The 23,604-nt window shown below is 42.0% G+C and overlaps 1 protein-coding gene across 1 annotated transcript in view; it reads left to right on the forward strand.

Moving 5' to 3' along the window:
* The window catches only part of LOC138559733 (vitellogenin-like), a 1,213,840-nt gene that overhangs the window by 694,961 nt on the left and 495,275 nt on the right, over window positions 1-23,604 (forward strand). Inside the window, exon 20 of the mRNA XM_069642739.1 lies at window positions 2,458-2,605. Coding sequence (XP_069498840.1) covers window positions 2,458-2,605 — 148 coding nt within the window. The remainder of the gene's footprint in view (window positions 1-2,457; window positions 2,606-23,604) is intronic.

A 23,604-nucleotide genomic window follows, 5' to 3' on the forward strand; every position in this document is an offset into this window, starting at 1 on the left:
TATAATACAAAGATTTAGAAATCCCTAATAAATCCTGGTAAGTCTCTAAGAATCCCGGGCTTTGGAGAGAACTCCAAGGACCCAAGGAGACCGTTGATAAATGCCAGACCAGGCATGATTCTTGTTGTGTCACTTGTAGGAGTTCCAGTGTTCAGAACAGTGCCATATTAGAAACTATAGAAAATACGAGGTTAAGTCTCACTTTATTTCCACAAGTACCCAGAAGAAAGCAATCGACCATAGGGGACACTGGTGGAAGATATGCCGTGGAGGGTTCAAAACCCTGCATCTCCAGGAGCAGAAAAGCAGAGCAGTATTCATCTCACAATGTTAACGAACAGGACATGTGATAGAAGGGGACCTGCAGAACCTGATGACCACAGACATAGGGACCCATGGAAGTGAATAACATGAATAAATCACCAAACCAGGGCCCAGAGGTAAGTACTTACAGTGTCACTGGGCCTCATTACGACCCAGGCGGTAAGTTACCGCCTGGGCCGTGACTTTACCACCATGGCGTAAACTACGTTTACCCCATGGTGGTTGGCGGACTTACCGCCCCATTCCGAGGTCGGCGGGGCGGTAAGTCCCCAATCCCCATTTACCCTTCCCCATTCCCATTTTTGCCCCATAGGGCATAATGGGAGTGGGGAAGGCGTTAATTACGCCACCGTAAATTACGGTGGCGTAATTAACTCCATGGTCCCTTAGCGCCATGGATTTTAACACCTGCTAAAAGCAGGTGTTAAAAGCGCCATGGCGCTAAGGGACCTCGTAGTTGGCGGTAAGGGGTCGGCGCAGCTAACGCTGGCGTTAACCCCTTACCGCCAGGGTCGTAATGAGGCCCACTGTGTTAGCTTCAAGAAAGTCTGGTCCTAATAGGTTTAAACAAGCTTCTTTCAAAAGGGAGAGATTATAGATCTGGTCTCCCAAGAATTGGCACCCTGAACCAACAACGGCTCCATTGGCCCGAAAGAGAGTAATCATCCTTTGCAAGAGTGGGACCCACCATCCAGAAGTGGAATAAACAACAGCAATGTTTTCATAAGGACAGAGGAACATGCACGTTGCAGGCACCAGCAGCTGAGCAGGCAAACGTGGATGGAACATGAGCAAAAATTGCCCCTTCAGCAAGACAACAGTGTTGGCCACCAGAGACAGCCCAGAAATGCGATATGGTGTGCTGTTGGGACCCAGAAATCTTCCAGGTAGGGTCAGCTTCCAAAGTCAAGGCAGCATAGCCTTGCAGGACACAGCAGTCAAATGTGATAAGGTTGAAGGACTGACTCCAGCAAATGAGGAGGATAAGTAAAAGGATGAGGAACACTCAGGAAGGACACCCAGCAGTCAAAAACGAAAACCAGAGCTATGCCTAGACTGGGGCATCCAGCCTGTATGGCCAGCAGAGGGCCTAAAAATGCAACAATGGAGAGATACGGCCGAAAATCCTCAATCTGGCAAGCAGATCTGCTCACTTTCAAAAGAATCCAGCAGCAATAAGCTCATCAACAGGGCGTGCCCTATACATCCTTTTGCTTAAATGGACTGGCTTCTGCCAGCCCACCAATCCCATTAGGTGATATAAACCAAAGGTTTGTGCAGCCAGCCAACCAGATTGGCCTACAAAATCACCAAACACCCAGGCCCAGACCCACAGGAAGTGTAGTGGCTTGCCTAAGGCCAGGGAATGGTCTAAACCAGTCCAAACAACTATGGTGTTTACCATCTTGGGCTCACAAGGAGTTCACATCAGCAGAACAGGCATCGTAAGTCCTGCCTCATGGTTTGCCGAAACAAAAGATGCCCCTAAAACAAAATAGTCAAAAATAGGACTTAAAAATCCATTAGTACCCCAATGGCTCCCATAAATGTTGATTGTGCTACTAATGCATTAAATCATGTTGCATCCCTAGCAAAGCCAAAACTGAACATCAGCTTCCACTTGCCTATTACAAAAAAGCAAAGTAGGATGAGTAACATCACTGTAGGACAAAAACCGGGTGCCTGTGAGTCACCCCCTGGACTGGGTGCCTCATGGTGGACCCAATACCATATACCTTGAATAAGGTAAAAAGGGATGTACTGGCAGGAGGACTTCAGCAGAAGTCCCTCTAACCACCAAAATAAATAAGAAGCGGACCAAAAATAAAGGGAATTAAAATGAGTAGTGGTCGTATAAAATGAGACTGCAGAACCCCAAAAGTTGAATTCTGCTCTAACATGAGGTATTCCTGGTGAGGAATGTTTTAAGCACTTTACTTAAGCAAGTGACTTCTGAGTCATGCATGTTCTAGTCAATGAAACAGAGAACTGTAATGCTATGTTTAAGACTAACATGTTATTTCCTGTTGAAACAATGGACTGTCAATTGAAATGCATTCATCAAAGGTTCTTCTTTAATATTGCTTTTTATTTTAAATGGATTCACTACCTAAAATATTGTGCACTGCACAGGGTCAAGGCATACTCTGTCACACGAAATCTTGAGGATTTGGCAGCAGTTAAAATGATTCCAGTTGTTCCAGCTGAGTTGGTGCCTAATGTATGGAAGGAATCTTTCAATCCAGGGGAAATGTTTACTGGATATCACGCCAGAAAGGAGGTAAGACTTTAAATTAAATTAACCAATGTAATTGAACATATCATGCCTATGTTTCTTACAATGCTCAAGAGAATCTAACGTTTATTGTGCAAGAGAAATTCATGATCGATTTCACATTGAGTCATCTTCTTGGGTATCACAAAGTGTTCATTGATGCATGCATTCGTTTTCACCAGCAGTTCGAGAGAACATGTACACCCTTGCTGGTCTCAGTGCCATGGGACTACATTATTCCTAGTATTCTTTCTAGTCTCTGTTCCCTTAACATGTCCCTTCTCCTAGAAAATGCAGCAACATCGGTTATTCTCTCTGATTGCAAATTCTCTTTGGCTATTGGACCTTTATTAGTGACAACTCCCCGCAATACCCCAGAGGTATAAGAACTAGAGTTTGACTTTTTTGTAGATGGCAGTGGCAGTGAAAATTGTGTCAATTTCCCTTGCATACTACTATATCTGCCATACCGTTAGATGAGGAAGGCTTAATAGAATCACAATCTGTAGTAATTTCAGCTGTCAAAATGCCACCCAGGACAAGTCCAATTGAGGAGCGGATCCTTTGATATGAATTGTGTATTCCCAGACTGATATTCGGTTCCACTGTGACAATATCTCTGTTTGCAGGAAACAAAGCACCAAGAGGTAAAAGAGCTCATCCCGTTGTTGCGACTGTGACAATCCACCCCCTGCTGATGTCCAAGACTCATGTGTTCCTGAGCACCTCCTTGACTGTATCTGCACAACTCGATGGTATTGGCACGCACATGTTATGGAGCAGGGTTGTCTAACTTCAGGCCTCGAGAGCCCGATTCCTGGTGGGTTCTCATGATATCCACCATTAATATTCATGATAATAAATAAATAAATGCAAATCAATCTCATGAATATTTATGAGGGGTGTCCTGGAAATCCAACATGTGTCCAGAACTCTGTCCTGGAGGATAATATGCCCACTGCATACTGCTTACTTCCATTGAAGGGTGAGCTACAGTAATCAGCAGCCAAACAATCTAACCCCCTATATCCATGATCACAAGCTTCAGGCTCAAAAACCTTCTGTAGAAGTCCCTTCGACTTTCAACATCTTGATGCTTTCAACATCTTGACCTATTCATAGTCATCAGTTCCAAAGCCTTTCAACATCTTGATGTTATTATAGCCTGGAGATCCAATACCAGACCCTATTTAATCAAACAGTGAAAAATGTCACACTTTCCAAATAAGTGAAAGATCCTGTGAGTCAGACAGAAATAAATCACTCATGGTAACTGCCCTTCTGTCAATTCTGCCACTCACACCCGTGTACCCATGCCATTTTTCAACCAGGGATAAGACATGGAAAGGGATGTGGAACAAAAGACCATGGTTACTTATTTTATAAGTTCTATGCCACCCACCCAATAATGTTGTGCTTCTGATATGCTGAGAAAATGGTGCATAGTTAGTTACATGCCACGTGAGCTTTATGTATTACTTTCTTAGGCATAATATCAGCAACGGGCTGTTCAAAGATGGATATTATCTAGCCCTTAGCCATTAAGGTAAAGAAGAAGCAGTCCAAGGCAGAGGCACTATCTACACCCTACCCACTCCCAGGGCAGATTGTCTGTGACTCTTGGCGAGGCCCATGTCCTCCCATTCTGCACCAAACTTCCCTACACTGGGAGAATGGAACCTGAAAGGGTTCAACATTTCCTATAGCTCCGGAATTGGGTCTCACGGTATCTGGAAGACCAGATAAGCCTGAGCTCCCTGTTCTATCACAACAAACTAATCAAAGTGCAAGTTAAGAAGGCCCAACCTTTGAGGAAGATGGGGAGTATAGAAGTTGAAAGAGGCCAGTAGCGATCTGCTGTTTGTAGTTCAAGTAACCATTTTCCTGGGGGGCATAGAAGTGGTTGAGAACAGAAATGAGCACAGCAGTTCTCACCACAGCCCCAAGATGGCTGTGAGTGTAGCCTCTCACAGTTCCTAGTGTTCTGTTTTGTCCTAATGTTCTGTCAGGTCCTGTGTTTTAACTCAGTCCCAGAGTGGGACATCTCAGGCAGAAGGCACTCAGAGGCAGATCTGCCCAAAGGAGCATAGAGGGGCCTTAGAGGAAAACAAATAAAGAAACTTTGTGATGCTACACAAAATGGAGCAGGTGGACCAGGAACAGGCGTGCAAACAGACGTCAAGTGGGGAGGGAAGTGTCTCCAGTGGTCAGAGACGTTTTTATGGCAGGGCAAAAGGGGCACTTGCCCAGGGCCCCTACCTTGGAGGGGGCCCCATAAAGCTGCCCGATCTCAAGAAGTAAGATTCCTTTGGTCACCAGAATTAAATAGCACACATCATGATATTTTATGGCATTATGCTGAGGCTCTAAACCTATTGTCTGTCTGTTTTGGCAAGTACATTCTGCCTCGATCAATTCACCATGAAATGCTTTCTGTGTTTACTGTAGTACATATAGTTTGTGTGTTCCTTGCAGAACAACTCCTTTAGCATTCTTTCCTTCCTGTATTAATTATGTTGATCATGTGCAATAGCCCCATTGGAAATGCATATTGGTAAATTGAGTGCCACAATGGTTCGGAAGTTAGCTCAGTGTGTTAAGCACTAATTGCAGATATATCTGTTCCTATGCAAGATTAGAATAGCACATTCCTCAAAACCTGGCTGAGCCTTTCCTATGTCTGAAGTTTATAAACCTGACTGCATATGTACTTGGTCTTGCAGCACAACAGGTGCTATTATCAGAAATGTGCCTGCACCATATAGGGGTTGCAATAAAAATAGCCATGTCATCCTTATGGTGTAGGTCTAGAAATTGGTTTGTTCAAATGGGGTGTTGTAAAACATAGGCCATCACCTCCAATGAGGAGCATAAACTGTTAGGCCAAGAGATGAATTAGTATCCACATTTTGACCCAAAGCATCCATGCTTGTATCCTGGCTTTGCCAGCAGACCATACAGTGATCTTGGTCAGATCAACTAATATCTTGTACATTACTGTACTGTTTTCTATGAAGTTTGCCTTCTCGCATGCTGGTGGCATCGTTTAGCCCATTACTTGATCTTTCTTCTTTTGTAGGCCATTTGAGTGGAAGGGGTGGGGTATGCAGTAATACAACCACGGCAAAAATGTCGACTTTACAAAAAATTGCAGCAAAAATGCTGTGGTTTGACCCGTAAAGGTGTACCCCATTATACCATTTAAGGGGAGCGGGAGTTGCGGGGGTGTCCCCCTCTCCCCTTAAATGATATAATGGGTCTAGGGGCGATTTTTTTGTGTAAACGTCCATTTTTGCCACGATTGTAACACATGGAACCAGGGGTGGGAGACAGAAGGGAGCTGACCAGATGGCGCAGGACTCTAGCAAGCATACTTTAAAGTCTGCTCGTTTGACACAAAAAAATGCTTTACATTTTTGTAAAAGTCAAAGGTTTTTCTGCACGTTTATAAATTACAATTTCACAAGCCAGTGTTTTGGAAGTATTTAAAGCTTTAAAATACAAAAGACAAACCCAGATTGAATCTGTTAAATCACACTGATTGATATGCTGGTACTTATATACTTCTCTTGATGATGGAAAGAATGAAGCTAGAATCATTCTGTGTTACACTCGTCTATAATATTTTGTTTTTAAAAATTGTCACATTTGATAATGTGATTGGTTTACTTTCCAAGTCAGTTTTATAAAATGAGATTATTTTAGTTCATGGCAAGAACATGTAATGAAAGAGTTGAAATTCAGAAATTGCAGAGTTGGCACAAATCCCAGATTAACCCCTTAACCAGTGTGTGTAATACTGGCATCTAATGTAATTGTGTATTGCCTAGCCTCTCAAAATTGCTAGTCCCTAATCCTTTCAAAATTGTCAGCCCTTCAGAATGATTTCCTTCTCTGGGTATGAACTTCAAAACAGCCTCACTCATGGAGTCAATGGCTACAGTGTTGCTTCCACTATAATAGTGAGCATTGATATATTGCACACCACAGGCACTTATTCTTTTGATCTCTAATGGCATCACTATTTGAAAACCATGTCCCCCTTATAATCTCAGTGGGTCTGGATACAGACACCTTCCTGGTAGCTTCTAATCTGCATCCACTATCCATGCTATGGTATGTCTAGCGTTCTCCTTCCTCCCAATTGGTCTCCTCTATCCATGCTTGAGCACGTTTGCATTCTGTGAAGCAGTACATGTGTGCTCTAGCTCTACTTTGGGTTACATGTACCTTTTACATCCAGTCCTGCATTAATACTACACGCTGCATACCTTCTTGGGTGCTATTGATAAAAAGGCTCCTGTATCTATGCTAGAACAGAAGTAACTTCTTCGTAAACTGATAATGTTGGCCTTCAAATGGTACTTGTTTATCATTCTGATTAGAGCAAGTAAGAAGAGGCTAACAGGACTTAAAGGGAGTAAACATGCTTATTTTTAATGCTGTGAGGCAGCATATCAGCCTATGTGTTGTGATCGCGGGGGCTTGGGGGGGTGGCAGTTATTCTTGATCACTTAATTCCTTTGGTTTGGTGGAGGGGGGCCCCAAAGATGTCCGTGCCCAGGGCCCCAAAAGTGCTTAAGATGGCCCTGCCAGTGGTGGCTCCCAAGGAAAGCCTTGAGTCACCTCCCAAGGACTTAGTCCATCCTTATTAGGAGGGGAGAGATATTCTTGACTAATTTGAAAATCTAGAGTTATCTTTCCACCTCAAAGAGGTGGAAGAGGAGTTGTGGGGTGCAGCCCTTATGATGTGATGTGATAGGTTATTTATAACGCGCTTAATACCCAGAGGTTTCTAAGCACAGACCGGTGATCGAACCTGTGGTGCTCTGTATCATCTTGCTTCCAAGGCGAGCACGTTGCCGCTGAGCTATCATCCCGAGACTAATGAGCCACCTACCAAACTTTTGTACTGATGTGATCAATCAAGTTGACTCCAGAGGAAAGGTCCATTTGTCATCAAATAAAGGCTGCTGTCCTAAAGAGGTTCAGCAAAACACCAGAACAATAGCTGAGGAGCTTTAGAGAGGTCACCAAGAAGGGGAGTCAAACCTGTGAGTCATTTGCACATCAGTCCTTGAAGTATCTGAGTGGCTGGCTCACAGGTAACAAAGTTGACACGTTTAAATGCATGTATAATTTGATTGCATGAGGGAATAGCCTTAATTGTGAAATAGAGTTACACTAACATCTAGTTAACAGGACTATCACAGTCCCTAGAACGCTTACAAAGATGGGCGACAAGTATGTGAGCACTCAAGCAAATGAAAATACTTAGGCGACTACATCTAAAGCAGTTGACAAGGCACACAATAATAGCAAACCAAAGGAGGACAAGGACAAAGGTCTGTCCTCTCCTGCTAAAAAGGTCCGCAAAATGTGATGATACATTTCCAGCAACTTACACACCTGCTCCCACAGGAAGGAAGAGGGAGGGCACCCTTGGCACTGGGGCGCCAATATTAACAGAGGGCCGTCTTGTGGTTGGTGAATGCAAACATAGGAAGGGCGATCCTGCCTGATTTCCTACTTGGCCAGGGACTGGCTGAATGTACCCTAATATCACTTAGTGGGAAAGGTACTGGGTCTCCAGCAGAGGCTCTGGTTCCTGCTAATAACATTTGTTCGTAATGGGACCAGAGTCTCAGCACTTCATGATGCTGCTACGAGTATCACTGCTGCCTAACAATAGCTAAGGCCAAATGGCTATCATGGATTTCAGTTGGAGAGGAGAAACTACTTAGCCCCACGTCGCTGTCAAGGAGGCAATTCCAGTGGACTGTCTACTAGGGACTGACCTGCCCGCTGAAGAAATCCTTGCAGAAGTCACTACATTCATGGCAAAGAAAGCAGCCCTGGAAGCAGCATGGTGGCCATGGACATATGGGCACTTCCAGCTGACAACAGTGAGAAAGGGACACCACTATTACTTCCCAGTCCCAATACAGAGCCCACAAAAGTGCCTGATTCTATGGAGAAGGCCTAGTGAACACCGAGGTGCCTACTGCAGTCGCACCAGACCCAGTGACCCCAGGGTTGCCTAGAGACATAAAACTACAACCTTAGATGGAGGATGCAGTGGTTTAAGACCCCAGGGGCCTACCAGAATTGAGTGAGTTATCCTCATGTGTAAGCCATCGTAAAGTTGACTTTTGACAATCACAGAGCGACTGTCCCACAGTGGGAGATCTGCATGAACAGGCAAAAAAACAGTCTCATGGGGAAGCCCCTGGGATGGTCAAGTTGTACTGGGAGAATGGTCTGCTGTACAGTGAGTTCCTGAATTCTGAGGCAAGGGCCAACCAGAGGTTGGTTGTACCCCAATCCCACAGGGGGTTCCTACTGGGTGTGGCTCATGACATTACCTTTGCAGGTCATTTAGGAATGACATGGACAGCTGATAGGCTGTCTACCAATTTTACTGACCCCAGATAGGTATCAAAATAAAATAGTTTGTCAAGTCCTGCCACATTTGCCAACCATCCAGTAAGTCTGTCGGAGCCACAAGGGCACCCTTAATTTCACTACCAGTGGTTGGGAGTCCTTTCTAGAGAATAGGCATGGACATTGTGCCTCCTTTGGATCCTCAGAACTCATCAGGGAACTGGTATATTTTGGTAGTGCTGGACCATGCCACTCGGTACCCAGAGGCTGAACCTTTGAGGATCATCAAAGTCCCTGTGGTGGTGAATGACATCATATGGATATTCTCTTGTGTAGGATTATCTAAAGAAGGTATTTCTAACAGGACATCCAACTTCACATCTGCATATATGAAGGCCATGTGGGATGAGTCTGGAGTGACTTGGAAGTTCGCCATAGCTTTTCACCCAAAGACAAATGGGTTGCTGAGTGGTTCAACAAGCCCTTTAAGGGCATGATAAGTTGCTTGGAAGAGCCACACAGAAGATATTTGGATATTCTCCTGCCATTTGTGCTATTATTCTACCAGGAGGTGCCAATAAATGGTGTGGGGTTCTGTCCCTTCAAGCTCCTGCTTGGCCATTTTGTTAGGGTTCCCCTATGCTCCGGTGCAGAAAGTGTGGGAAGGCAATCCCCAAACTCCCCCTCACAACATAGTGGACTATCAGATCCAGAATGGCTAAGTACAGGGAACAGAATGCCCAAAGCCTGAATGTCAGTCAGTAGTAGGGGTGTACCAAATAACAAATTTACTATTCGGTCGAATACCGAGTAGTTGCCCTAAGTATTTGGCTGGAGCCGAATAGTGAGCCAAATGGTAGTTTACTACTAGACATGCGCCAATATGTATATAAATGTTCCTTTTGAAATATAAACATAGGCACATTGCATTCATTGGTCCCGCAAAGTAAAACAGATAGAAGAAACTCCATTTAACTGTACTATATATACAAATAATTAATTCAGAGTTCCACCCATCAATTCCTTATACAACAGTTTTTTGGAAAATGCATACACAGTATTACACATAGGTGTGGGAAGATGCACAATGCCCCTAGAAGCAACAACAAACAAGCATTGGCAATGCCAACAGTTGTGGGTTTTGTGTAAGCATGGGAAATGCCCTTGCCAGGCACTGCTGTAGTGGTATTACCTGGCTATTGATGGATGAAGGTGCATGGCTTATAAAACAATATTTAGGTTTTGAATTACTCATCACCACACCCCTTGGTCCATGCCTTACCTGCCCAGAGTGACTCGAACGCTCAGTCCTGGCTCACCCTGGACACACAGTGTGCTTTAGAGCATTACACTCTTAAGAAACCAGACAATCTATCAGCGTTGGCTTTTTATTAATAGAAAGCCATGCTGGAGAGTTGTGAGGGCACTGCAGAGCAGTTTAGGGCAGAGCAAGCCCAGTAGGCATTACTTTCTCCATCTGTCTGGCATTCGTCATATTTATCTGGAGCTTGTCATAACCCCAGTGACAGCTCCTGGGATCAATCTCTCGTGACCTTATTAATTGGGACACTAGGGAATAATGGAACTGTGCTGCTGGCAGGGTAATAATGCTTCAGGAAAGAGAAACAGACACACACAATGGGGCGCTCCATGTATCTGCCCTTTGACCTTTTCTTGGGAGTTAACATCATTCTACAAAGCAACCATAAATGATTGCAAAAATAAAAGCTGCCAAACAGTGTTTATTTTAGCGGCTGAGAACGAGGATGACTAGTGTTACGAGGAAACATACTTTAATATACCAATGACAATTACCCCATGCAGTAGTTTCTAAGTACCTCAAACAGTAAATAACCCAGTCAATCGAAAATCATAATGCAGTGGTGTTTGTGAAATAGGAGCTTTCTGAAATACCACCATAATCATAACAAGGACCTTTGTCTTCATCGACCTCAGTTCCATTATCTGTCCAAATTCAGAGCACTTCCAAACAGAGGTTTGTCAGAATTTGGCTTCCAGTGAAATAGCAGCCTGCGATGATGGTGGGAGGAGGAGGGGGGTGGGGATAGGGGTTTGGGTGTCGGTGCCTCGGGAGTCGGGACATGGAGTTTCAGGAAGACCCCGCCCTCTACGAAAACAGAACAAAAAAGATGGCATTTCGTAGAGTGGCATTTGGGAGGCACTCCGGTTGGCAAATGAGTTGGGCAGCGTTTGGGTGACGTTGGAAAAAACGTGTGACAGTGGAAGGTGGAAAATAGACATGGGGCTAAAAGGACATCTATTATGATAAATGTGTACCATGCTTCATTGCTTAATTTCCTGGTGACTGTCAATAGGACAGACGGGCGTAGATCGATCTTTTGCATCTGACCCTTTACGTGTGCATACATCATAACCTCTTTATACGTGTGATGAGGTCACCTCTAGAGAAAGGCTGGGAAACTCCGAGGGTCAGTTCAAGTGGAATACCAAACGCTCCCTGTCCTTCTTTGGGTGATCCTGACGTGCAGCCCTAAAGTACAAGAGAGAGTCCAACAAGCTTGTGACGGTCGCACGGTCTCTTTTGCAGTGTGTTTATATCTTGAAGGAACAGAATGGGGCGATTTTGTAGAGTTTGCAAATGATCCTGTGTGAGGTAGGAGATAATCGTTGCATGTCATATAAAGCCATTCCACTTTGCATTCTGTGACCTGTAGTGGTGTATTCACAATGGAACATAACCCCACATTCACTGTACATGAACCCAACATGACAATATGAAAAAACATGTAGCTTATAGAACATCCCACGCATCAGAGGGGGCAACTTGAAAACTGTGTCTTCAGACGTTTGAAAAACAAGCGTAAATGTTGGAGCTACACTAGATGTCGAACATGGGCAGTAGTCGGTCAGTATGGCTAGCATTAAGGTGCCTTCAGAGTCTTCTAAATGGGTAGTTATTTTGCAACTATAATACTGGCGGGTAGCAAGATAATTAAGTGGGTACATCTAATGCACACCATGTTTACATTTGTAAGTAGGAATGGCACTTCCAAACCTCATATCGTATTCCTCTCAATACGCACGCCTTTGAATTTCCCCTGCTTGCATCAGTCCAATACTGAGAACATGAACAATGTAGATGTTGTTTACATAGATAACTGAGGGAGATTTACCACTGGGTACTTTAAAGCATGCTGATATAGGCATCATCGTACTTTAGTGCACTGCCTCTGCTATGTCAATCCCTCGACTGAGTGTAACCAGACAATAGATGGCGAGTACATGCTGTGATGCAACCCTCAATCAACCACGGACCAGCATGGTGGGCTTTGATACAGCAAGAGAGCCAATAATGTGCAGATATTGTTAATGGTCATTCTGGCCTGGTTTAAATACAACTTGCATGTTGTACACTTGGAATTCTGGCAAGGGCAAAATGCCATGTCATCCTTTCAATGTCAACAAAGTGAGCACCATGGCATTGGGGACCAGGGGTGTAATGAATGTCGGCTTTGAGAAAGTATTCCAGTAAGTATTCGGCCGAAGCTGAATGTCTGGTTTTCAGCAGAAAAACTAGGCAACAATTCAGAAAGAGGCATTTGCAGTAGTTTGGGTGGTCTAGAACTGAACCCCTTCATATTTGGGTCTCACCTCACTGTCCAAATGAACAACATACCTCTTAGATTATGTCATTTGATGGTATAGGTGTTAGTCTTAACAGTGCATTGTGGTGGCGTGAGTTATGGTTGCTTAGTTTACCATACCTGGTGAATTGCTTTGGTATTTAGATTTTGCCCTGCAACCATAACATTCCTTTTGCTAAGATGTTTCACTGAATTTCAAAGGTTTTTGTAACTAAAAATGTTCCATGATGTTGCAGCACTTTATATAAGTTATTCATAATTCCTATAACGCTCCTTTAACAAGCACCTTTTGTGTAGCGCATACCAATGTGTGCCATGGTTGATTTGCCTATTGCATGAGGCTTGACCATGACTCCGTCCACACTAAATCACCCTCAATATCCACTGCACCTATCCTGCAACTGCTTGGCCGTGTCCACTATACCCCATACTGTGACCAATGGTCAGTGTTCATGGCTTGCAGCCATAGCAAGTGTCCACAATTCATGTGGCATGGACTTCGGTCATGTTGCAGGCCCCACTAATAAAATCAGAATAGATGTTTGTTCTTGCCAAGGGCCAGGCCCACTGTACAGGCACCAAAGTTATGTCACTATTTTTGTACCTACATTTTGATACTTTTGGAAAAATAAAACACAGGACAGATGTGAAAAAGCATGATTTTGGGTCAATGACAATACTCCTCCAGCAAGTTTGCTGCAAATCTGTCTGTTTTCTCATTCAAGCCTTCCCGGATTAAAAAAATGTGACCACATAGCCAGTTCGTGGTGGCCATTCCCATGTAACTCCCCATGGCAGTCCCTCATGTCCATCTTGCAACAGGCAATGCCTCAGAGGCCAATGGTATATCACTATTCTTTGTACTTGTTCTTGCCGGGGGCAAGGCCCATTGCCCACTTTAATCACATAAACAGTCCTTACTGATCATGCCCACTTTAACCCCATAGCTGGTCCCTGTTGACCATGGCCAGTGGTCAGATTGTTCACAGCATGGTCAAATTATTTCAAATTCGGTCCAAATCAGCCCAGTGGTTGTTTGCACTACATCTGTTCAAAAACTGCACTTTTTCACTCTGGGGAAATTAATGGGAGTAGGCTGAAAAAAAACAGCACACTTGTTTCTTAATAATGTTTTCCCTTATTAACAAATTCTTCCCAAAATGTCCAGTTTGGCCGTCCCTTGAAAACCTTTTTGTTTGTAAAATTTCATCCAAGTTCATCCAGAAACTCAAATATCGTTAGCTAATCTCAGCCTCTCTGTTGCAAAGCACCAAGGCCAATATAAAGGTTTTAAGTAGCAGGGAGCACCCACTTCTCTTATTGAATATTTATAATCTACTTGACACAATAACTCCAGCCCCCTGCTGGAAATTAAGTCAACGCTTTTTTCATACCTGGTCCAATTCTGTCTAGCGATTATTGCTGTGTGCTGTGCAGAAATGTGCACTTTTTCTCTATGGGAAAATTAATGGGGAGTAGGCCAAAACAGCATTTTTCTTACTTTCTTTATAACTTCTTCATTTTTTAATGGCTCTTTCCCATAACTTCTAGTCTTGTGGGGAGGGGGCTGTGACAAACAATTTGTTTGCAAAATTGCAACCATTCCATCATGCGAGTAAAAAAATATTCTCAATTCATTTTTTGGGTTTCTTTTGTATCTCAATACTCAACTTAACTATAGTTGTATAGGGAAGCAATAGCTGCCCTATAGTTAAGGTAAGTCGTACTCCCACAGGAATCCCTCCAAATTCTATTGTTAATACCTTTTGATTGGAATAACGAATTTGACCGAAATATTGAAAGTGATTAAAAACCTGTGCCCCCCAGACTGCAAAGTTTTATAAAGATTTGTTAAAAAATTAGACCATTATTAAGCTTCCCCAAATTTCTTTTCTCCAAAAATGCAGCCTACTTCCCTTTCATTTTCCCATAGACCAACAAGGTAAATGTTTGCCAAAGCGCACCGCCGAAATTGCTGGATGGATTTGGACCAGGGTCTGAAACAACTTGGGCACGAAGTGTTGATTTGAAATCCATGCATGGTTTGGGGTTATTCCGTGCAGTAATTTTTTTGACTATTTGATGGAGAATGGGTGCCCCCTTGCCAAAAATAGTTAGAGACATTTAGGGGATTTACACAAAACCGGAGGGTTTATAGAAATGATACAACCGCAATCTTGTTTTTCTCTTGATGCGAGCAATATCCATGGCTATAGCTGAGGATATGGGAAAATGAAATGCCAGAAAAAATCTATTTGCAGCTCAAAAAGCCCTTGCTTGGTCAGTAACCTGGTAGGTATTTGTGAGTCTTTTTTATTTTGGCTGTGTGTTTTTAGACATTTGTATATATGAGACCTTGGAGAAAAAGAGAATGAAATTGTTTGACAAAATTAATATAAAAAGGAGCAATCGTACTCTAGTTTTAGATGCCCCATCCAATGTATTTTAGGTTGTCTATTCTCACTTATAGTATTAAATTGTGTGGCTGTGAAATGTTTGCCTTCCAGGTTTACTGTTATGTATTATTCTCTGTTTTCTTTATCTACTTAACATAAGTACATGAGTAGTGTTGTACTGTATTGATCTTTTAGGTTGTATTGTAGTATAAAACCTTCAAGAGAGCCCCCCTTTTAACCAATTTTTGTAACCGCGTTTATGAAAAATGTCAATGAACTGTAACCGCGGGTATAATTTTGTTTATTTTATTGTATTTATATGTCATAGGTAGTCCTTAAAAGGACTGTTTTGGGGTACAATGACTGTAGTATTTTAGCACATCTGGAGTACTGTTTTGATGTTTTGAAGGAACACTGCATTTCCTCCATCAGTTAGGTGCACTCTGTCTATCAAAATTTGCAATGTAGAACTGTATTTTGTTGTTTAAAATCCATAATTGGTTGTGGTCTCTCATGAATGCTGAAACTGCTTTATTAACATTTCTCCAAGATTTCTTAATTTTACCATTACCATTACATCTGGTGGTCCATCTCCATTTTTGCCTCTGAGTCATATTGGAAGAGATAAAGATGATGTGAGGAAATAGTTGCATTAGTTTTCCTGAGTCTTGTTTCATCATTAAAGTAAGGGACACACCTCGTACATTCCCCAAATAATTGCCTCCACAATGAATTAGTATGATGTCTGGCTGCCCCATACTTTTCAGACTTAACAATTTGGGAAAGACTTGGAATCAACACATTGTATGCAATCCAAATCATTTTAATTTGAAATCTCTCAAACCTAGGTCCATGTTAATATTTAGTTTCTCACAAAAAGCCAGCAACTAAAACAGACAACAAAACAGTCAACTGTCTCCAATTAGCCACACAGTTTTCAAACCAGCCATGATATCTGCAGATTTTTCTGTTTCATTGAAAATTATTCCTAATTTGAATGTTCTAATAGTGTGCATGAGCAGGATGTGTTTGATGTGTGTGTTTTGAAGTTTTTGATTGTTTGATGGTACTGTTTTGCTTATCCGTGGCTATGCAGCAGCCACTCCGTGCACAGCGTTGTTAACCGCAGGTAAATGTGGCACAGTTTTGCAGCTGTGGCTATATTATGGCAAATGCGATATTGGGTATTTGTAGCTGCTTCTATTAAAAAGCACATCTATAGGAGCATCTAAACTATTACGCATTTTATTAGTTGTGGCTAGAAGCGCAGGTATATTTAAAGCCACGTTTATAAACATACATTTTCTGTGCAATAATCATATATTTATGTGGATGATACAGTACAGAATTTTATTTGGTTGTGTTATGTTATGCACCTCGTTGTTCACTTATTTGATTTGTAGGTTTGTAGGCCAATTTTGTTTGAATTTGGACTTTAATAGAAATCTAAGTGTAGCCATGGATACAAAGCAATTTATGCAGCTGTGTGAAATAGTTGCAGTTTTGAAAGAGGCTTGGTGGGAAAAAATTGATTTCTGTGTGTTTAATTATTTGTAATTAGTTGTTCTTACTTTTCTATTTGTGTAGTTCTTTGTGATTGGTTGTAGTGAAAATATGTCATGTATTTTAGTAGTTTTATTGTTATTTAGTCATTTTGGAAAGTATAAAAGCCACCATTTTCTATAGTTGTATTCTATTGATTCCAGAACTCTCACATGGCAGGAGTGTAGCTGATGTGAAAGTAAGTGTTAATAAAGATTTGCATGTTTGAAGGTTTATTTGCAGTGTTGTGTTTGTTAGTTATATTAATTACTGTTATCAGATGGTGATTGTTATCATTTTTTTCATCTGCTCTGATTGTGCGGCAAGTATTTTTTAATGTAATTTTTTAACTTTCATTAACATGGACCTACAAAATTAAATTTGTGAATTTGGCTGCGTTTTCATGCATTGAACTTAGTTTAAATTTGGCTATGTTTTCATGCATTGAGCCTAGTTTGAATTTGGCTGTGTTTTCATACATTGAGCTAGTGCAATCATCTTTATTGCCCACCCTTACCCCTTTATTCTATCCATTTCTCTACCCCCCCTTAGTTGACTGTATGCCTGCCTGTTGTATCTTGCCCCCCTATTGTTTGCTTGAGTTGTCTGCATACTTGAATCTCTCTTCTTGCTGTCCCCTCCTCTCTGCTCTCCCCCTTCCCTTCACTGTATCCTTAGCACTTACTCTATCAGAAATGTCATCCGACCTGTATGATAGCAGCTTATTTGTCTCCTCCTCTCCCTCACCTGTTTTTCCTTCCTCTCTCCCTCCAACACTATCTGAAATGTCGTCAGGCCTAGTACGATAGTTGATTGTTTTGTTCTTCTCCTTCTCCCTGTCCGCCCTGCCCTCCCTACCTCTTGTTAAATTCTAGCACCACCAGAATTATCATCAGGCCTAGTAAGGTAGTTACTTGTCTGTCTCATTCTCCTTCCCACCTCCCTCACCTCCTTATCATTGTATAAAGCTCTTGCGCTATCCAAAATGTGAAAATGATAGTTAATTTCACATTCAGAAGGTATCAAGAACTTGTATGAATGTCACTGTATTCTCCCTTGTTCCCTCCCTGCCTTGAAGCACTTTGAAACACATTGTGTATAGGTGCTATATAAATGAACAATCAATCAATCAATGGCATTTATATGTAGGCATTTCGTTTTTGTATTCATATTAGTGAGGTTGAAGGTTTATTTGATTGTATTTGTTGTAATTTTAATGCAGTTTCAGCTATGCAGTACTCTTAGCTGTTTTGGGTTTTCTGTGAGGTAGTACAATTGATGGTGTTTTGTAAGTATATTTTAGTCATTTCTTATTTTGTTTTGTGTTTTAGTTGTATTGTTCTCATCATCCCAGTGGATTTGCACCAGATGTTGGACAGTTAACTTCTGTGAAAGGTCAACCTATATTCAAAACATAGTGGTACTGCTGAAGATGGGAGCAGCATATCTGTGCACAGTTTATGAAAAGTCTTTTTTTTAACCTCTGTAGCATTTCTGAGGATTCTTGAAATGGAGTGCTGCAGGTGTTTCAAGTATCTGGTTGTTGGTGGCAGCACCTTTAATGTGTGGAGTTTGATTATGCACAACCACTGCTCACAATGAGTTGTGTAATGTTTTATTTAATCCAATGACCCAATTATTAGTTAGTGGAAACAGAACAACACTGTTGTATGCACAAATGTTGTATGTTATATAGTGCATGTGATGCAATGCATACAAGCTATGTATCTTTTCTTTCAGATAGAAGGATATTATTCTATTTTTTTATAACCATGGCTACCGTGTAGCCCAATGGGCTGTTGAATATTGGAGGCGTGATTAACCGCAGCAATGACTGGGGTGGGACGTTGCCGCAGGTTCATTGGACCTTACCTGTGGCTATACGCCGAAATGTGCAAAAAAGTACACTGTTTGTACCCAAAAGAGTCCCTTCTAAGAATGCTCTATTATGTATTATATTTCTAAGACTGATCTATTATGTATGTATTTATTTAAAAAGGCAGTAAACAAAACAGCCAACTGTCTCCAATCAGCCACACAGTTTTCAAACCAGCCATGATATCTTCAGTCTTTCTTTGTTTCCAGGAACATTATTCCTAGTTTGAATTTCTAGTAGTTTGCATGAGCGGTGTATGTATGATGTATGTGTTTTCAAATTTGTAATTGGTTGATGGTACTGTTGTATTCATTCGTGGCTATCCAGCAGCCAATCAGTGCATGGCATTGCTACCTGCATGTAGATGTACTACCCTGTGCAGCCGCGGATACATTGTGGCAAATGGCCCTTCATGTGTGTGTGTGGATATGTGATATCTGTGGCTATCTGACATTTTGGGTGGAGTAGATGCATTGAGGTTTTTTGGGGATTTTTCTAGAGACCAGGTGAGTGGAAGATGACCATGGGGAGTCGAGGGGGGGCTGGTATGTGTATTAGGGACACTTGTTTGGAGTTTGGGTGAGTGGAAATAAAAAAATGTAAGTTGTAGTTTTTGTGAACAGCTATCAGCAAACGCTCATGTGTGGGTTTTTCTATAACTGTGTCTACAAAAAGTATGTGGGTAGGTGCCACGACGGTTATCCACGGTATCAAAACGTTTTGTCTTTTTATTGGCTGTGTCCATAGGCGTGGTTATATTCATAGCTGCGCATATAAACATAAATTTTCTGTGCAATAATCATATTGTTATGTGGATGATATAGAACAGAATTGTATCTGTGTGTGTTTTTTTGTGGGCTTAAGTGTTGTATTGTCTTATTTGAAGTTTTGATGGTTGGCTTAGTTTGGTTTTTAGTTTTTAGTTTTTAGTTTGTAGAGAAGTTATTAGTTTGTAGAGAAGTTATGTGTAGCCGCGGCTACAAGTAAGCTTTGTAGCTGCGTTGAATATCCACGGCTACTAGTGATGCTGGACAGTGTTTTGTATGCATTTCGGTGTTTCCTATTGGCTGGTTTGTTTGTTTGTTTATTTGGTATAGCGCAAAAACCAAACCCGCAAGGGTAGCTGGGCGCAAGGATACTTGAGAACTTGGCTACAAGAAAAAAACGATTATACAAGATGAACGCATGTACAGGCAGTACAGAAATACAGAAAAGCAGATAGAGCAGGTTGTCTAGAAACCAGTAATCTAGTTATACTCATCCGCAGTCTCTAGAATAAGTGGTGGTATGGCGGTCAGGCTAAGTGTCGATGGAGTGAATCCAGGTGAGGACTTTCCGCCTGAAGCTAGTGTAGGGTTGGTCCATTCTGAGGTCAAGGGGGAGTCTGTTCCAGGTTTGAGCAGCTATGACCGGAAAGCTGGATCCGCCCGCTGTGCTCTTTTTATATCTGGGCACCACTAATGTGTAGGCATTCGTCATTCTGGTGGGCCGGTTTGAGATTCTCTTGTTCACTCTGTTTACCAGGTAGGGGGGCGCTATGTTGTTAAGGCATTTAGAGGTAAGGGATAAGGTTTTAAGCGCAATCCTGTCTTTGATTTTTAGCCAATGGATATTCTTCCTAGCGGTGGAGATATGAACTCTGTTAGGAATGTTTAAGGCTACTCTGATAGCGTTATTTTGGAGCGTTTGGAGTTTGTCATGGATGTATTTGTTAGAACCAGCATATAGGGCATTACAGTAATCCAGCTTGGATATGATAAGTGCGTTCGCTAGAGTAATGCAGCTAGTTTCCGTTAGGAATGGTCTGCATGCTCGGATCAGTTTGCAGGTGTATGCAGTGGAGGATGCTAGTGAGTTGGTTTGTTTCTTGAAGGTGAGTGCTGAGTCAAGATACACCCCGAGAGTTTTGACTGCAGGCATCACTTTAATTACATTATTGTCTATGTTAAATGAAGCATAATTAGGGCCCAATTTTTTGATGGCCAACTCTGAGCCAAGGATCAGTAACTCAGTTTTGTCGTCGTTCGGGCAGAGGCCGTGAGATGCCATCCATGCCTGAATGAGGAGATATATCTTATTCACTAATGCTGTGTCCGCCAGGAAGTTGCCCGAAAGGGGGATAAGGATCTGCGTGTCATCTGCGTAATTAGTGTAGATGACACCCAGTCTGTCCAACTTGTCGAACAAAGGCTTAGTGAAGATGTTATACATCGTTGGAGATACACATGATCCTTGGGGGACACCGCATGAAACTTGTGTGGGATCAGCAGCTGCTAGGGGGGAGAATACTCTCATTGTCCGGTTTGCCAGGAAGGATTGTACCCAGGTTATGGCATCACTTGAAAAATGAGCGGCAGAACTGAGGTGATTGCATAAAACTGCGTGGTCTACCAAGTCGAAGGCCGCAGAAAGGTCAAGGAGGAGTAGCATAGCTGATTTGCCATTGTCCTTCAACTCGTCAATTTGGGTCTTAAGGTCAATCAGGGCTGTCTCGGTTCCATGAAGGGGACGGAAGCCTGATTGCCGAGAGCCTAGTAAATTGTTAGCTTCTAAGTAATCCTGAATTTGCAGATACGCTACTCTGTCGATGATTTTGAGCAGGAATGGGACGGTGGTGATGGGTCTGTAGTTTGTCGGTATAGCAGGGTCAAGTGTTTGTTTTTTTAGGAGGAGGAGCACCCAGGAATGTTTTAGGTTATTAGGCACTAGGTTTGACTGAAAGGATGCATTAATGAGTTTAGAGATGAAGGGGGCTAGATCTCTAGCTGCATCTTTTATGATTTGGGGAGGGCAGTTATCTCCTTTGCAGTTGAATGGTTTTAGAGATAGTATGATTTTTTGGTGTTAATTTTGTAAATGTGTGCTTCTTTGTGATAGGTTGCAGTAAATATATGTCAGCCATTTTATCAGTTTTCTTAGAATATAGTCCTCTTTTTCTGGTTTTGATTTTGGAAAATATGAAACTCCCCATTTTGTCTATTTTTCTCATTTTGACTACAGAACTCACACGGTGCAGTTCATGTTACCTGTGATAAAAATATTTTTGGCAGTAATCAGTTGTTTGTAATTGTTTTGTTGAAAGTTTTATTCGATAATATGTTGATAATGGGGCTCTTGTTTTTTAACTGTATTTGTTAAAAATGAAGTGGTCCTAACGTATATTTATCAAATGGGTGGGAATAATTGTTGGAAGTTGTTTATTAGGAAAGAAAATTAATTTCAGTGAGGTGCATGATATAGAATCATTAAGTATATGCGCTGCACTCAAAATTAAAGAATGATCACAGAGCAGTAGAAATGTGATTGTATCTCAAATCTTTCATAATCACTGATGGTGTGTGTTAAAGGGCTTTTGGGGGTGATGTGAAGGTTCCCTGTCATTTCATCGTCAGGCATTTCTAAGCCTGCAATGTAAACATATTTGACAGTTCATCGAATCTTTTTGGGGGGGGATACCCCACCCCTTTCCCCCCCATCCTGCCCCTATTTTTACCTATACCCAACCCCCCTGCAACAAATTCGATGAACTGTGAAACACGTTTAAACTGCAGACTTTGAAATGCCTGACGAAAGAACGTCGTACCAACATGAAAATGTGTTTGTTTTAAAAGGTTTTTTTTTTGCTGGTGTGGGGTGATTTGAAAATGTGTGTGCTTTAAAAAAGATTTGGTTTGCTGAAGAGTGTTACTGTGTGGCTATCTATAAGAAAAAATGCATTGTCTACATTTGTTTATTGTTTTGTGAAACCTAGTGTTTAATTTCATGAAAAATATGTGTGATTTTATTTTTAAATATATATTCATGAAGAATATATTAATGGTATTATTTGTGCAAACTGCTATTATGTAAAATAGAAATTAAATGGATTTTCTGGTGAAAATTGCCTTAATAAATGCAAGTGCAGTATCTACTTAGCAATCCAATTGTAGTACACAAATTAGAAGATGTAACATTTTGGGGTGTTTAAGTAGAAGTTTCCATGTGCAACAGTTTAAAATAGGAAAGAAATTGGGCCTCATTACGAGGCGGGCGGTAATGGATTACCGGCACCGGTAAGGGCACCGGTGCCGGTAATCCCTTACCGCCCTAATACGAGTTCCCTTTGCGGGTCCTCCCTTAACGCCTGGTTTTTCCAGGCATTAAGGACAGGACTCGCAAAGGGACTCTGGAGCTAATAACGGTACGGCAATTTGCGGTACCTTTATTAGCGCCTTCCCCATTCCCATTGAGCCCTGTGGGGGCTCAAATGGGAATGGGGAAGGGCCCGGGTGAATGGGGAATTACCGGTTCCGCCAACCTTGGAATGGACCGGTAATTGCTCCATTCACCAGGGAGGAGTCGGTAGGGTTTTGGAGGCAGCCGTGGAGCTAATAGCTCCATGGCTACCTCCAACCTCGTAATGAGGCCCATTATTTTTGTTATGTTATTTTTACTCTACTGCTACTTGATACAGAAATAGGGGCAGCTGTGAATGCCAGTTTACTGGACACACTGGTTCCTCCATGGAGTTAAGATGAATATTTAGCATGCTCATAGTTACAGGTCCGACCAACGTGAGGGCTTTAATAAAGACAATGGGCATTATCTGATGCAGGAATGCCCCCTTGGCTCTGGTATTATTGCTATTAGGACTGTGGCTCATTATACTGGAGTAGTAATGTCTTTATTTGGTTCGAAAACAGCAGCAGTAGATTCCTGTGCGCAGATTATAGGCCATGCTTTAATTTAAAAGCGAGGCGCAGGATGTTCAGTGTACATTGTGTAAGGAAACAGTAAGACGTGGCCTTTGTAATGTTTTTTCACAAATATTGGGAACATAAATCATGATACATCATGTGGTGTGAGTCTCCTGGGATGATCTGGATGATGCATATTGGAAATTGTATGTGCACGCCTAAACAAAAATTATTGGGGTTGATGTGTTACCTGCATGGAAATTGGCACCACATCCAGTAGGTGATTCCACCAGTGTGATGCCACCAACAGTTAATGAACCCTCAACATTGGCAGCAGTGTCAACTGCACATGTTCCAGTTTTACTGCCTGACAATGTCTAAGTTATGAGGGTTATCTGTGATCTATGCTACCAATGGGTAGCTGTGGGAGGTGGTGTAAGTAAGGATTGGGACAAGTTAATACCTCAATAATTATTTTACTCAGGCAGGCTGCAGCCTTTATTTG

The sequence above is a fragment of the Ambystoma mexicanum genome, chromosome 1q, assembly GCF_040938575.1.
Source record: "Ambystoma mexicanum isolate Mex_15411 chromosome 1q, UKY_AmexF1_1, whole genome shotgun sequence".
NCBI classification, from domain to species: domain Eukaryota; kingdom Metazoa; phylum Chordata; class Amphibia; order Caudata; family Ambystomatidae; genus Ambystoma; species Ambystoma mexicanum.